Raw genomic sequence first — 16,911 nt, forward strand, 5'->3', positions numbered from 1 at the left:
AACAAGTTTCATAATATTTGTTCGTTATATTTTAAACTATGGCACACACACAACCTAAACGAAAATTGCAACAATAATAAAAAAAATCACATATATAAATCTTACGGCTACTTTACCTTCCTTTGTCACATCTCCGATTTATTCCTAAATGAGAGATATCGAAATTGTTTTATAAGCGAAAAACCAAAACACTCATTTCTTTGGCGTTTCCACCGCTGGGGACATTGGCTTCAAAGAATAAGCTGCTGCATATATAACTTAAGAAATTTATTGTGAATAAGTATGTACATAATGAATTTGAATTAAGGAGATACATGTATTAAACTTACAAAGAGCTGCCATGTAAACTGTTGACTATTTTGGCTAGTAAACAACAATTTATTAAATATAATGGTCTTTCCACTGAGGAAGATCTGTACAACCTTATTTAGACAAATTGGGTTGTGCACGTGTGTATATAAAACTGTCCGATTAGTTACTACCTGTACATATAGGCTCTCAAATTCAGAATTTATAAGTACATAAAGAATGTGTGCGACTAAATTATGAGAAAATTGTAATGTTCTAAATTTTGATATCTCAAACGCATATTGAAATCCTACACGTACACGTATCAATTACAGGTATGACACGAAACATCTCTTTGAAAATTACAGTGAGGCAGTCACTCGAATGAATTAGATTCGCTCAGTTTAACCTCAATGATGAAACCGGTACACTTTTTACAAATATGTAAGTTTTGATCTTATGCAATGTTTACGAAATGATGCATTAAATTTTAAAAGCTGTTAAGAAAATTGTGTTTTTACGTGTCATTCTTTCACGTTTCACAAAATTGCTGTATCAAAGTTTTTGTCTTTAAAATGCTGCCCCGCATCTGTCGCATCTCTTTTCCATTAGAAGGAAACAACACAGAACTCCAAGAGGAAAGAAGCATATCGCAATAATTATACCCAATACGGTAAAGTTGCGTGACACATGACCAATCTGAAAATAATATATCGTTTGTAAAAACATTTGGCATAGCGATGAGTATCCTATTATGGGCCCCTTAAGCGCCAGAGAACTGGATAACAGGGTAATGCATTTTGCAAAACCAAAGCGAAGAATCGCATTTTGTTGGCTAAAAAATGGTATGCAACTTCATTATAACGGCACACTTCTTTAAAATATGTAGACCGGTTCTTTGAAATTCTCAGTTTGTATTGACATCGACGCGGGACTGCTTTTCCTAACACTGGCACCCTTTAGATAATATCTCTTAAGATTTTATCAATGATTTAGTTATTAGTTGCTGTGTTAATGTGTTTTGCGCCAAAACTTCGAAAACAATAAATTGTAAAATAATCATTCATCTTACAATGCTTACTAATACTATCGTGTTAACAACAGAATAATAAAATATAAAACACATCAAGAGCAGTTTTTGTAAACTTTCTTTTTTTCTCTCTCTATAATGTACACGTTATATTTTATGGTCAACACTTTCATCTTATATCGCTTTCGCAGTGATTAGCTTGACCATACGGATACAAAAGCCAACATTTGTAACCACCACAGTACATATTTCACTCCCCAAAGTGGCCGACCATTTCATCTTCAGGGGCCTGGCTTTGATTTTTCATGAGGGGAATTTTCTTAAAACTTAAATATCAAATTTCTTTCACCGTTACCGGAATACATTTGTTTTATGTATCTTTTGATTGATATACTTTTATGGCACAATAAAGCCATACATTAAGAACTAGCAATAGCTTTGCATACGTTTCGTTGATACTTCTTTCATAAAGAGCAATTTGATCCAAATTATAAGTTTTGATCATTTTCATAACCAATAAACAAACCGGTCCATTTCTGCCATAAGAGTGTAAAAATGTAAATTATATAATTGATGCCTCAGCAATAAAAGAGCTGCTACACAAAAACATGTACTACCACAATTATTCAGGAACAAGTTAGGGGGACCGTGTCATACCCCTCCGGAAAAAAACTTGAACAGTAGACTAGCCTTGGTGCATTTGGATTAAAGTGAAAAATTGATTTTGTTGACAATCATAAACCTACATACAAGCCGTCGACTATGAACAAAACGTTATCATCGAGTTATCACGATGTTTCTTAAGAATAATGTTTGCGACATCCGTTGCTATAAAGAGTATTTAACGAGGAATAAGATCTTACCCCGCAACGGGCACAAGTCCCTACGGCAACAACCTGCGGCTGTGGCTGAGTAACAACCACCACATTACTAGAAGAATGTTGTCCTTGTGGTGGATAGCCAGGTTGTTGGTATGCTGAAAAATAACAAATTGTTTGTCTTCTAGTCTACGTACATGCAAGTGCGTCAGAATTTCAAAAATTATGGAATTTAAAACTATTTTCTCTTCTTCTAACATATTTTATATAACAACAAAAAGATCGTACAGTTTAAACTTGCATGAATACAGATTTAGAAAAATATTTATTAAAGTTACATAACAAAAATGGTTATGTTATATAGCAGCACACTGTTTTGTATCAAGGTCTAAAATAAATAAAAATGTTTATAATAAATGAAAGGCCAGTCATAACTGTCCTATGATATGACAATTTTTCTAGTGCTCTATAAAGTCTTTTAGTGTTTTTATTGGGTTTAACATCATAACGACAAAGTTATAGGTCATAAGTCGACATTCCAGCTTTTGGAGGTGGAAGAAGACCCCAGACCCGGTGCCCTTCCATACATCATGGACGGGCACCTCGGTAGAACCACCACCCTTCCGTAAGCCAATTGATGGCTTCATCACAGTCATGAAGAATTCTACGCCCTAAGCTAAGCTCGAACCCACATCTGTGAGGGGCAAGTGATTCGGAGTCAGCGACTTTAACCACTCGGCCACGGAGGCTCCCATTCTTTCGAGTGAGAAGGTCCTTAATAATAGGTGGTATCTGACACGGGTTTGACTGTAAAGGCCATGCCAAAAAGAGGTCTTTATGTGCAAGTTAACTTCATTCACAGGTTTACACAAAAATGAAATATTTAGTATGGAAATGAGGTGGTCGTTACTCACAGATGAAAAGTGACTAAAGATATTTAATTTGGTAATGAATGAGGAGTCTTTAGCGTCATGTGGCGTATGTTGTTTCTGGAAATAAAATCTGTGTAGCAAAAGAATGTAACCAAGCAAAATGATGACTGAGTCTATTCATGAGAAGTAATGGAAAGTGCCACCCCTCACGTCCTCTAGCACCGGCTTAACAGAATCGAATTCTATTACATAGATATTGAATGGACTCCATGATTCCAAAGCACCAGAAAATATAACAACACTGAATCCATGTACGGGAAGACATTTAGTAATGTATATGGACGCCACACTGCACTTAAAAGATTGTGTTGCGACAGATAGAAGATCCTTTGGATGCAAGAATGCAACCAACTAAGCAAAATGATAGCAGACTCGATTTGATTTAGCATGTACATGAACTATGTTTCGGCCAAAAGTGGTCCCTATGTGTAGATGGGTCTTCACAGGTAACTAAGAAAATAACTGCTGTTGGAAAAAAGGCTTAGGGCATTCAAAGCAACATGGTCTCCATTAGCAAATATTTGACTTTACATATGTTGCAGATAGAGTAATCATTGTACAAAACATTTTCCTTTGGCCTGAGCTATAACATGAAATGTAGACAATGTAGATGTCAGTCAAATTATCTTGAGGCGTTGAAACATTTTTCTGGGGTTCAAATGTGGAAATAAGACACACTTTACATTTCAGGGCTTTCTACAACTGAAAAATAATCTCGGCCAAAGATCTAGTGGAAACCTATCAATTTAAAGCTGAACCATAATACATTCCTGCTATCCTGTAATGATTTTGTTGTCAACATTGTTCAAGAATATTGTGAAGTCCGTTTTTTAAAAGCTTGAGAGTACACTAAATAATTGTAGTAAATATTTTAATTATCATTACTATAAAAAATGTTTTGTTGTTGTTGTTTTTTGTTTTATTTTTGTTTTGTTTTTTTAAATATTTCAACATTTTGTTATTGGATCTGGCTAATACTCTTTGTAAATGCAGATGCATGAATCACACATTATCTGTTGAAAAGAAAGATTATTTAAGGTAGTCAAAAATCTTAGAATTTGTTATCTATGCAATCAAATTACTTTGGACGACGAATTTCAATTATGTTTTAAAGTGTGATCACGTTACAGTTGAACGAGAAAAATATCTAAAGGAGTACTGTTATGAAAATCCAAAGGCTATCAAATTTTAACAACTAATGAATTAAGTATTAACAAAGCAGTATTGATAAAATTGTCAATTTTCTGTAAACATATCAGGTCGTTATGCAAATAATTGAAATGTGTATTCTCATTCTCCATTTCTTATATGGTATACTTTGTACTATTACACTTAGTTATCATTCCATTATTCATACTTTTATTCATTCTTATTATCTTGTTGCTGTTTGTTTTATTGTTGTGTTGTTGTTAGATGCTCTTAATTGACCTTGACTAATATATACATGTATATATGATAAAGTACTCGATTAAGTTCTGTAACTGTTTTATACATCATATTCGTAATTTAAACTGAGGGATTTTCTTAGGGTTATTACTCTAAGTCTTTGGTCGAGATTGATATCCTTTTCGATAAATGCGAATTTTCAAGTTTCTAATCTGTAACTGTTCCATCGCATGGAAAACATAACGATTAAAAATAGTATTTTGATTTAAATTTGATTATTCCCCTACCCCTTTCCCCAATTTGGACACCAAATATTGACTTCTCTACAATATATACTTATTGACAGCGACAATTTGAATATATATTTCAAGAGCACATGTGTTCAAACAAAAGAATTAAGTTCAACTTGTTTTTTCCAGCTAATCTGAACATTGAATGACCATTAAAAATAAAAATCACTTGTTTGGAATTCCGAGGTATGGTCCTGCAGACAAAAATGAGCTAGAGTCAGCATGAGAGTATACATCACCGCGCCTCTAAAGACCACTTTTTACGTTAACCTGTGAATAATGTCAAGGAAGATAGTTATGCGCCTGTATTGCAAGCTTATTTGAAGATGAAACCAATGTCACAGCAGATATTTACATATCTAAAACAATTTTGCATGTATGTCACAACAGAAAATTACTTATTTTAAGCTGGAAGAAATTATTTTTGTCGAACCTACAAGATTATCACAATTGAAAATGACTTGTGTCGCAATATTGCCAACTGATATCAATGTCCCAACAAAATATGATTTTTATCAAGCGATATCAATGTGTAAATATTCCCAGTTTACAGTTTATTAGTACACTCAGCACATACAAATGAGATAAGAGGTATAATAACTCAATAATTACAAACATATTAACCAGGCTGTGACACCCATTGTATTTGACGCGACCTATCTAGTGGGCCACCGTATTTTTCAAACAATCGGTGAATAAATCTATACAACAGTCTAAAAGTTTTTGTTGTTTTTTTACCAAATTATTATTATTGTATTATATATAGTGAAATATAGATTATCTAAGCGTATCTGAGAGGGGTTAAAAACGGCTTGTCGGTCTAATGTTAAAACTTTCGCAACCGCCGTTAAACGTTACATGTCGCAACTGCTTTTAAATATTGCAAAATCGTCTGCCGCTATATGTCGCACCTAGCTGTAACGCTAAATGGCGCAAAAATTTGTCCCTCGTTATATGTCGCAACACCATTGCTAATTGTCGCACTTTAAGCTCGACTGAAATCATAGTCATACAGTCTTGTATTCTTTCTCGACTTAACACGAACAATTTTTACCTTTATGCTAATTGCTGGTGTATATAACAAGAGGGTCTTGATGGCCCTAGATCGCTAGTTTGCTTGAACAGTTTTGACAGAGGATCACAAATTACATTAAAATAGGGCCAGTGTTTTCTGACAGGAAAATTGTAGTTTCAACTAAATAAGTACGGGTTGGTAATGACAGTGTGTGTTTGTGGGTGCAGGGGAAGGGTATGTAATGGTGAGGAAGGGGTGAATAATGATACAGACATCTAAGACACAATACCTACAAAGCCAAAGGATAAAAAATGATTTTTTGGTGTCTGGGGTGCGGTGGGTTGAGGGGGTTAATGTGTTTGGGGTAAAGGTTGAGGAGTGAGGGTGATAATATGGGCAGGGAGGATGATGATGTGACGATAAGAGACACATTCAAGAAACTTAAAGCAAAAAAATATATCAAAGTGACCGCTCGTTCCTCAAATAATGTACGGAAGGGCACATGGGATCTTCCTACGCAAATAAAACAAATATGAACTTAACTGTACATTCAGGCCACCCATGACCAATTAATAGCTCTAAGATGTCTTGCTTTTGAGATAAAATGTCATGCGGCCGAGATAATATGACAAGCACTCAAGATAATTTTATCTTCTGACAAGACTTAGATCGACACAGCTTAAACCTATGGTGACTGATTTCTGCCATTTCGCGTTTTCGCCCCGCGACCCCGCCGAGCGAAAACACGAGAATTAACATGGTAAAATGGCGGGGGCGCGGGGCAAAAACTCGCTATTTAGCGTGGGCGCGGAGCGAAAACTCGCTGTTTAGCGGGGTCGCGGAGCGAGATTTAGTAACTGGTATGTCTGGGGCGCGAGACGAAAACATTATAATCAGCGTTGCTTAAACGTCGAGTTTTCGCACCGCGTCCCGACATTTCAGTTACTAAATCTCGCCCCGCGCCCCCGCTAATTATCGTGTTTTCGCTTCGCGCCCCCGCTAAATAGCGAGTTTTCGCCTGGCGCCCCCGCCATTTTATATTGTTAATTTTTGTGCTTTCGCTCGGCGGGGTAGCGGGGCGAAAACTCGCTATTTAGCAGGGGCGCGAAGCGAAAACACGATAATTAGCGGGGTCGAGGGGCGAGATTTAGAAACTGGAATGTCAGGAGCGCGGTGCGAAAACTCGGCGTTTAAGCACCGCTAATTATCGTGTTTTCGTCTCGCGGCCCCGACATACCAGTTACTAACTCTCGCCCTGCGACCTCGCTAATTATCGTGTTTTCGCTCCGCGCCCCCGCTAAAAAGCGAGTTTTCGCCCCGCGCCCCCGCCATTTTAACTTGTAAATTCTCGTGTTTTCGCTCGGCGGGGTCGCGGGGCGAAAACGCGAAATGGCAGAAAATAGCCACCATATAAACCAGATATGAAACAAGTCCTGTTTACTAGCGGCCAATCAAAAGCGTTGGTTACGACATGTAACGTCAACCTTGCGACATTTAGCGGTGGTTGCGACATTTGACGGTGCCACAAAAAAAAGAATTAAAAGGAAAGACAATACTTGAATAGTTATTATAATCCTACTAACCTGGTGCTGTGCCTTGAGGCTGAGACATTCTTCAAAATTGACAATCCTTTCGTAACTGAAAAACAGAGATTATAAAACCAGTTTTATTCAATTGCATTATTTTTGACTTATGTGAAATCAAATTTTAACTTTTGTGAAGTCTCAAGTAATGTAATTTTATAAACAATATAAATATGACACAAACTGGGATGAAAATTTAATTTTACTGAAAAACGGAAATTAAGAACTGTTGTTGACATACCTGCACGTGAAATCAGCAGGATCGTTATCTTATCGATACAAAATTTATCAGTACCTACTAACACAATCTAGTAAACAGTTAAATGCACTCGTTTGACCTTTTCCCTTATTTGAAAGTTTAAAGATAGCCCGAAGAACGTACCCGCCTATGAACTTCGTACAAATGGTACAAAAATATACACAATTTAAATCTGTGCCTCACAAGATTACACAGGTTATCAACAATTTGTATTTGTTTGAACACAAAATTTTGAAATCTATTTACTCAACGATAAATACAAAGATGTCGAATATATAGTGTAAATTCAATTAATTTAAAAAAAAGTCACTATCTTTTGGGGGTATCATCTTTATACAATTTTGTTGTAGCAGCGAATGAGACTACAATGTCATATATAATGTCCATAATTAAACTTTATGTTGTATAATTCAGTATTTTTGTGTATCGCCTTAAACTGATTTCTTCTTATCCTTTTTCAACATGTATAATATCGATATTGTAAATTGTAAAATGTAATACTGGTATACACATATGTTTGAAATAAAATATGTTTAAATCAAAACTGATTTCATTTTGGAAAAGATTTATTGTATCTTAAAAAGATTTATTCGATAATTTAAATCACGGGATAATAAGGTGGAATTTCATTGGTTGTCGCAAGCCCAAAAACCATTACGGCTGCGCCCTTATAAGACATGCTCGTATTATCTACCTCAGACGCGTAGCTGGGGCATTTTTCATAGTACGCAGAGGTAATGCTGGGGTCGAGGTATCCTCCTCTGATTATTTTTTTAATATGAAAACCGCAAATTGTGCATTTTTAATAGCATATTTTTTTAAGCAAAAATATTGCACAAATATCTTTTTTTCTCATTTCTTTTATATAAAATGTATGGTTTTACTTTGTATTCGTATAATATTACACGTGTAAACTGCTGTTCATGTACATGTGTGCAAGTATTTATATAATCAAAACAGATGTTTTGAGGTAATATACTGTCAAAATATCATTATGATTGGATATATCATTCAAGGGATATGTCTATAAGTAAATGTACGATAGTTGTTAAAATGAATTTTACCGTCACTAGCTTTGCCATCGTGATCCAGCGCTTCACGTATCGCCTACCCAATGATGCCGAAGAGCTAGACCACGATGGAAAAGTGCGACACGATTGCAAAGTGCAAAACAAATTATAAATTTCACGCTTAGCTATCGTGATCTTGTGTGGGACACGACAGCAAAATGCGAGATCGCAAAATTCCGTGCTTCACCATCGCGTAATAGCGAAGCAAGAAGAGTGAAATAACGGTGGCGAAGCGTGAGATCACAATGGCGAAGTACGAAATTAAGAAATGTTCGCGATTTTGCGCTTGTGATCTCGCGCTTTGCCGTCATGGATCGTGATCCAACGCTTCGCTTATCACCTGTGCATGATGGAGAAGCACAAAACGAAACATTACGATTGCGAAACGCGGAATTGCAATGGCGAAGAGCGAAATTACGAAAAATTCACAGTTTCGCGCTTCGCCATTGTGATTTCACGCTAGTGTAATCATTGTGAACAGAGTTAACTTCAAATATAACGAACATAGTTAAAATGAATTTTCGGTAAATTTTCTATTATAAGGAACAATTTAAAATGTCCCTATTTTAGCCCTTCTTTGATCTATGTAAACAAACATGGTTTGTAAGGAACATATTTTCATGTCCCAATGTTAAAATATACATTGAAATAACATATATCAAGCTTTAGCGAACCAAAAAAGTATTTTTTCAGAAGTTTTATACGAGGCTTTAACATTAGCATTTGGTAGACATTGTACTAACATATTGATTCGTAAAACAAATATTGAAATCTTAGCGTGACAGTTGATATATCTGAACAACATCTAAAACCACTGAAATCTTGATCTGATTGTTTTTAAGAATGTAGTTTAACGTCTTCTGAAATATAATTACATATAACTTAGCTACCTAATCCGCCATTAAAATATATAATCATCAATTATAAAAGAAAGAAGATATTTATCTCACTGTGAATTGGATTTTACTGTAGTATCTAAGACTTGTGGGGCAATGGCGTAAGATAAAATCGGATTTAATTACTTGATTTCTATAGGATTTTATATTCTACAACAATGTGACCGTGGACTAAATGATAATTTTACATACCTCTTCCTTTGTTAGGAAGAGGTCTATATTTTTCTGAAAGACCTCTTTGAACAAAAGAATTTTCGTGCAGTGGTCTACCTGTTCTATCCAGACCTGAGCACAAGAAAAATAATTAAATACCATCTATCAAACACATAAATATGTTTCAATCACATGATTTTTATGGTGAGATAATCATTATATGCCTGACCAAAATGAGGAAAAAATTCCAACTTTACAAATAAAGCCGTAAATGACGAAAGGAAAAATATGTATGTGAAATCAAAATGATAAGTGAGAGTAAAGAATGACCGCTCTACCACTGAGGCAGACAAAAAACGTTTTACAATTCACCATTTTCCAGCCTATTCCAATCAAAACATTATTCAGTTGAATAAACTTTAAAACTTTGAATAAAATGCAACACAGATTTTAATAATATATGGTTGCGATTTGTGCCTTTTCATTTGTCCTCAATGTGTTTTATAATAACGAGCGCCTCTTATACTACACAAGTAATGCTCCATACAATTTTTAAACATCTAGGGATATATCTTCAAAAATATCAGCTGCATTTATGATACGTTGTCACTACACATCCTCCCACTTAATTCTTTAAATGTTTGAAGTATAAGTAAGCCATTTACATAGGTTTCTAGTTACACTCGGTACGATCTTTTATACTAAGAGTATATATTTCAAAGATTGAGTCAGGTTCTTTAAAACTACACTTCTTTCAAAGTAGGGTCACAGTCTCATACATATTTTTTTAAATCGGTACTGGACAAATTTTCTATAACCTTCTTGTCTGAACTTTGTAGACAAGCTTTTACGAGTGAGAATAAAAACGACATTCTTTCAATGAGAAAATTAGACTTTCAGCACACATACATGTATGTGTGTATACTTCAGGACATCTTGACCTTTGACCTACACGTGTGATATTGATCTTTGACCTACGGACTTTGGTCTTATGCCCGTCACGTCAGATCAATGTGATGAACACCGAGAAAAGTTATTCTAAAATCCAGCCATAAATGACACACATCTGGAAAGGAAACAGTGTCCCGTTTGTTCAATAATAAGGTGCTCAAGAATGTCTTCCTGGAACAGACATGTAACCGTAGTGGATTCGATTAAATGGTGCGAATTGTACACCATACTTTAAATTTTCTTTTATAAATAAACGTCAAATTCTTCGAAAACGAGATTTGTGTGACCTTTTTCAAAATTATATCAAGTTTCTTCACGGATGCTTACAGTAAAAGGTTTTAATCGTTTTAGGCAATGTTTTTGGTGTTTTGTCACAAAAATGTCCATAATTTGCTCTACAAAAATGAAAATATTTTTTACTTTTCTGAGGTTTCATATTGTCTACCGATATGGAAGTACTGTTTTGGTAGGCAGGCAATCCTGCATAAACCTTTCAGGTAATATCTGATGGGGTAACATACCTGTCCGGTCTTGCATGTGCAGTTTAACCACTTCCTACACCTATATAAACAAAATTACGAGAACAATTATCACGTCATAACTTCTAAATTTCTAAAAGTAACATAAATTCCTTACATGTTTATATTCTGTGTCAGAAAAACCTTTCTGTCTTTAAGTTCATTATATCATCTGAGATCTAATGCCTGTGATAAAATTTCGTCAGAATCGTAACCGATGGAATGACGGTATGTAAGTCGGGTATCGGCCTCATACATCGGCCTCTGTAGGAAAGACCTGCGCACGGGCTTCTCAAAACACGCTCCCGGTGTTCACAAGAAGCTCGTGCGTAGGTCTTTCCTGCAGAGGAAGACCTTGTACTCGGTCGACATTCTTTACGTATACATTTAAGTAAATTATAAATTTAACATATAGCAGATATTCTATGACGTCTGAAAATAACTTAATGATTATTATGTGCGAAAATTATTTCTGTAATATTATAAAAAATATCCTATTCAAAATTCCTTTTAGACTTGAAAGCCAACATTGTTTCATTCTTTTTTTTTTGACATTGTGTTATAATTTTGTTATAGAAGTTTGCCTGTTTAAACCGTTAGCATAGATGGCGTATGATTGTATTATTTCACACGATTATTACAAAATAAGTAATCAAATACATGTAGTAGGATAACGAAATAAATTGCAAAAGTATACATAAATTGTTATAAAACTACAAAGACAATTGGTGAATTGCAATGCATGTTAAATCAACTTATTATAAATCAGTTTGCTATACAAATAATTCCTACTGGTAAAGAACATGTAACATATGTTTAAGGATCACATTTTGCTTGTCCCGATGAGTTCGCTATTCTTCTTTTTAAAAACAGAGTACGAAGTAAGCAATGACTGTATATGAAGCAATCTCCGTTGCATGATTAGACTTCTTATTGAAACGAAATAGATTAGCAATTTGAATTGTGTATGCTTGCCAGATTTTCACTACGCAGCTGCGTATCTGCGTAAAGGCAGCTACGTTCCTGGAGGATATTACACGAGTGTTTTGTTTTATATTGAATTTATCAAACGAATTGAATAAAATAATAAAATGCAAGGCTCTGTCGATCATTTTATCAATTTTATAAAAAGGATTTAAAGATATTAAAGTGGAAAGTCACACACATAATATTCTTTTTATCACATGTGTCGAAACATATTTTTTTTTACTTTCTTTTACTATATAAACAAATCAATTTGACCAACGCCTCGTATACTATATACGACGTCGACGTCAAAGCTTATTACACTATTGTGCATTATCATTTTTATGTAATATGCTTTTTTCGGTTAAAACACTCTTACGCTAGAATGACGTCACGTTCGTGAGTGATCAATGCCACTTTTTCGTCTTTATTACAAGACTTTGGGTTCTCTGTGCTTTCAAAAACGTCAGCGTTAAGGGGACGAAGTGCCACAGTCAGCCATTTCAAACAGTCGCGGCTTGTTTACATTTTACATTTGGAATATACATGATACATGAAAAGTTATAAACGGTTCAACGAAGTAGGTCTGCGGTCGGCTTTTTGTGGGGGACATCTTCTCATTTTGAGATATTAAAAGAACTCAAGAATTCAGCTGTGATCGATAGGAATTTAATGCCTAACTCCCCTTAAGCATCGATTTTTAATGAAGTTTTCGAAATTTTAGACTTTTTATTTTTTGAAAATGCGATTTGAAAATGACGCACGTGCGTATTTGCGTATGCCTAGTTAAGCGCCTGATCTACCTGAATAAACACAAAGAACGGTTTGTTAATACTGCAAAAGTCGTCCCAGGACGCGGCCACTATGGGTTTGTGATAGGCATTGGCATGTCTTGTTAGTAGTTAACGTACTATCCCATAAAAGATATGTTAAATATTTAACAGAATACAGCATACCACAAAAAAAATCATTTGCAACACGTATTATTTGCTGTATATTTAGAGAGAGAGAGCGTTTTAGAACAATATAATACAAGTTATCAAATAAGGCTATTCAAAAACATAAATGAATGTTTTAGAAAATGAAATCTACATTACGACATTCTATATAGTACTGACGTATACAAACAGAGAGATAAACAACATAAATTTATTATCTGACGTTCGACGTGCCATAGTAACCGTTAATCTGTTTTATTTCAGGTCAAAATAGTAATTATACATAATTTTTTTTAGGTCGATTGTGAAGGAAGTTCTACAATTTATATTAATCACTCTTGACACCTCATTCCTGATGGAATCCATCGCCACGAGGGTATGAGAGAAGATGCCCGTTTCCCTTTTAATGCTGAGCGCCAAGCAAGGGAGCTACTGGTACCATTTTTCACGTCTTTGGTATGACGCGGCCGATGATCGAACCCAAGACCTTCCTCACTCGAAGCGGACGCTCTACCACTAGGCTATCGAGGCGGTTAAAATAGAAGTAGAACAGAGGTGTATACATATAACAGTTTGGTATAATATATATGTATTTTGAACGCTAATTTATACATGAACATAAACCATAGGCTAATAAAAAAAGCTATCTGCGTATACATTTTATCCAAAGTTCCATACGTTTTTAAGACAAATTTTTGAAAAAGATTTATGGGGGTTGTTAAATTATATACTTCTAAAACTAAGCTATATATATTAGTATAAACACCTACTTGATTAATTCAAACAAAATGTAGAAAATTCGTTTCAAATAAGATTACCGTTCATTAAAAAAAATGAATTTACTAAATGATTTTTGTAAAAATAATCATGCGTATTCCTGGAATACAACCTATAGTAACCCATTTATTAAATACGCAGGTATTCTGAATAAGAGTTTTGCTAAACAAGTGCAATAATAATTAATTTATTAACTTCACAAAACATCTGATTAAAGTCAGTAATTTCGGATTCCTTCAAATGCCATCAGAATTATCAGCCAGAAAAAAAAAACGAAAACAAAATCTTTACAAACCTTATAAAACGCGTATGTATTCCCTTTTCAATTATTTAACTAGTGTATAGAAAGAAACAAAACGCTAAAACTAGACCCGCCTACCATGTGACTGTTCCTTTTTGATTAGAGTGAAGCTACCATAATGTTTGTAATCAAAATGCATGCCGGATATAGGAGTGTACTTGCACCAAGTACACATAACTATTTTTAACCATTATTGAAATAATATGTCGAAATATATGTTTTTTCTATGAAAGTATATCTGCTAAAACATCTATTTGCAACTGAATCAAAGTACAATAAAACATATCACTTATTAGTCCATTACAATAGATTTATCTTTTAAACAGTCTATTTCTTTATCGCTGCAGCAGTTTCACTGTATGGTAACTACAACGGTTGCCGTGTGTTTGGATCTGTCCAATATGGCCTCTCCCGATCAAAAATGTCAAAAACATCATGTAATTTATGATGTTTTCTACGATTAAACACATATTTTTAAAAAAAGATTTATTGGGTATTCAGTTTTCATTCTAATGGTTAAGTTATTCGGTATAAAAAGATCAGATTATTCCAGTTTTAATTACTAAGTGATAAAAGCGTACAGATTATGGGAATCAAGAAGGGAAAACGAAACTTTTTAATGATGTTATCAGAACTATCAGCAGACAAATCAGTTAAAAAGAAAGAAGAAACATTTTCTGACATATCTTGTCATCGGTCTCTAAACTGGAAGCATAGTACTTTTGCGAAAAATACAATCTTAAGTCAATCATATGTATCAAGTGTGTAACGGTTTGGATACAAGTAATTGAAAAGCAGTTAACGGTTTGGATTTAGTATATGCACCGGTTTGGATAGCAACTTAATTCACATTCCTGAACGAAAAATCGGTATTAAAGTTGATAAAATCATATACAACCACATCTATCTCCTTTATTCATTTCTGGGATATAAGAGGTAACCTTTTGTATGGATTGCATATAAAGTCTATGGAAAAAAATAAACTGAATGTCATAAAACTAAATATCTAAGATGAGTATAAACGATTCGAAATTAACATTGTACCTAGAGCAATTATTTTTTGGTACCGGTGCATAAAAATGTGTTACATTGAATAACGAATTTATTTCATGGAATATTTTCGAAATAAATCATTATATATTCTGATAGATAGGTTAAATGAGTTCTAAAACGCAGCGTGAGAATGTTTAAGTGCCAGGCTGGTTAGATATCCAAGTTGTTCGCTTTTGAAAGTCTGGATTCCATCCACCGTCTCGAGGGTGATTTGATTTGAATTCTTTTACAATAAATGTTCATTTGTTTATCATATTTGTTAATTGCTTGTTTAGAAGAGGAATGAGTAAATGCTTAAAAATAGGCCCAAAATGAACAAAAACGTTTGTTTACCCTTCTATCTACCAACTTGAAAGCAGCCCCTGTGCACATTTGCTATTTCACTATTCCAAAAGATGATTTATATCGACTACTTGAAGAATTCGAAGGGCTATTGCACGCATCCGTTCGTCGACTTCCGCATACTCTTTGTTAATTATTTATAAGATGTTATATCAGAATGACTAGTGGGAATTTATTGAAACTAGTTGTTCAATGTGATGATCTGACATGCAATACACATATTCCATAAATCTAGTTTGCTTTTTTTACAAATGTATGACTCTTTTCTCGATTCACTAAATTGAATTTTGTACTTTTTTGTACGTACGCAGTATCTCAATAATCAATAGTTAGGAGGATATAATTTACTCTAATTATCCGACATGCAATGCACAGACTCAAAGATTGATTCTCTTTGCTTTTCAAAACAAATATATATCGCTATTTTGACTTGACTTTGCAAGTTATGGTTAAGTTCATATATGTATGCAGGTATCTTAGTGTTATTTAGCATCAGAAGAGGGGAAATTTCTATGACTAAAACATACGTCTTACCAAAATGCTTGGCCCTTTTGTACTTGTTTATGTCATTGATTCATTCAGTTAGCTTCTTTGTGACATGGCAATTAAATAGTCGACTATTATACTTGATATTTGCCCTTTTTCATCGAAAGGTATATAAACAGTCGTGAAATTGGAACAGAAGTCAGTATATAATTAAACAAGCTAGTGAATCATTTCCTTTAAAAAGCTGTTTTGAAATGTGAGATTGGGAGACAGGAAACAAAGCGTTTAATGTGACCCTACTATTAAACTAACAGTCATGTATAATCAACAACAGTATTCTTGCACTTGCCTATCGTACTCCCTGACGCCGATATCGTAATATATCTGCTGCGGCGAGATAAGAATTACCACCTAACGTCGAAGAACATTTTCTGATCTTATCACAATCTCACGCGCAGGGAATCATGCAGGGAATCATTGGTGATTAAAATAAATTAAAATAAACTTACAAAATCTTATTTTTATATCCTATTTCATCCGTAACCTATATCCAAATAGAAAAATATTTTCACTTCGAAGTATTCACAGTTTTAAAAAACCTACTGCTTTGAAAATATTTCAACGTTTCTGGTTCGCTTGTTTTTTCACATGTAAAGACATTGAACTCCACTAAAATAGAAATACAATATTAACAAAGACTATGTACAAAAGCATACTTAAAATTGACACCCGTTTTTGTGTGAATATCGATCATGCCCTTGTTTAATTTTGATGTATACATGTACACAAACGTTTTGTGACACGCGATGGGACAGATAAATTGTAATACAGTGCATTCGCGATGCTACGAATCGCAATT

General features: G+C 34.3%; 1 protein-coding gene across 4 annotated transcripts in view; it reads right to left on the bottom strand.

The window, feature by feature from the left end:
* Positions 1–254: 254 nt before the first annotated feature.
* LOC128555336 (brain protein I3-like) overlaps positions 255–16,911 on the bottom strand; it is a 40,876-nt gene continuing 24,219 nt past the window's right edge. Inside the window, exons 1-4 of one of the 4 annotated variants that reach the window (XM_053537486.1) lie at positions 16,562–16,721; positions 7,343–7,397; positions 2,182–2,294; positions 255–987 (exon numbers count right to left, since the gene is read on the bottom strand). In XM_053537486.1, coding sequence (XP_053393461.1) covers positions 859–987; positions 2,182–2,294; positions 7,343–7,370 — 270 coding nt within the window. In that variant the 5' untranslated portion in view covers positions 7,371–7,397; positions 16,562–16,721 and the 3' untranslated portion in view covers positions 255–858. Of the gene's footprint in view, positions 988–2,181; positions 2,295–7,342; positions 7,398–14,165; positions 14,340–16,561; positions 16,722–16,911 lie in introns of those variants that run through there. The other 3 variants (XM_053537488.1, XM_053537487.1, XM_053537489.1) reach the window with 3 other exon arrangements.

The sequence above is a fragment of the Mercenaria mercenaria genome, chromosome 2, assembly GCF_021730395.1.
Source record: "Mercenaria mercenaria strain notata chromosome 2, MADL_Memer_1, whole genome shotgun sequence".
NCBI lineage: Eukaryota > Metazoa > Mollusca > Bivalvia > Venerida > Veneridae > Mercenaria > Mercenaria mercenaria.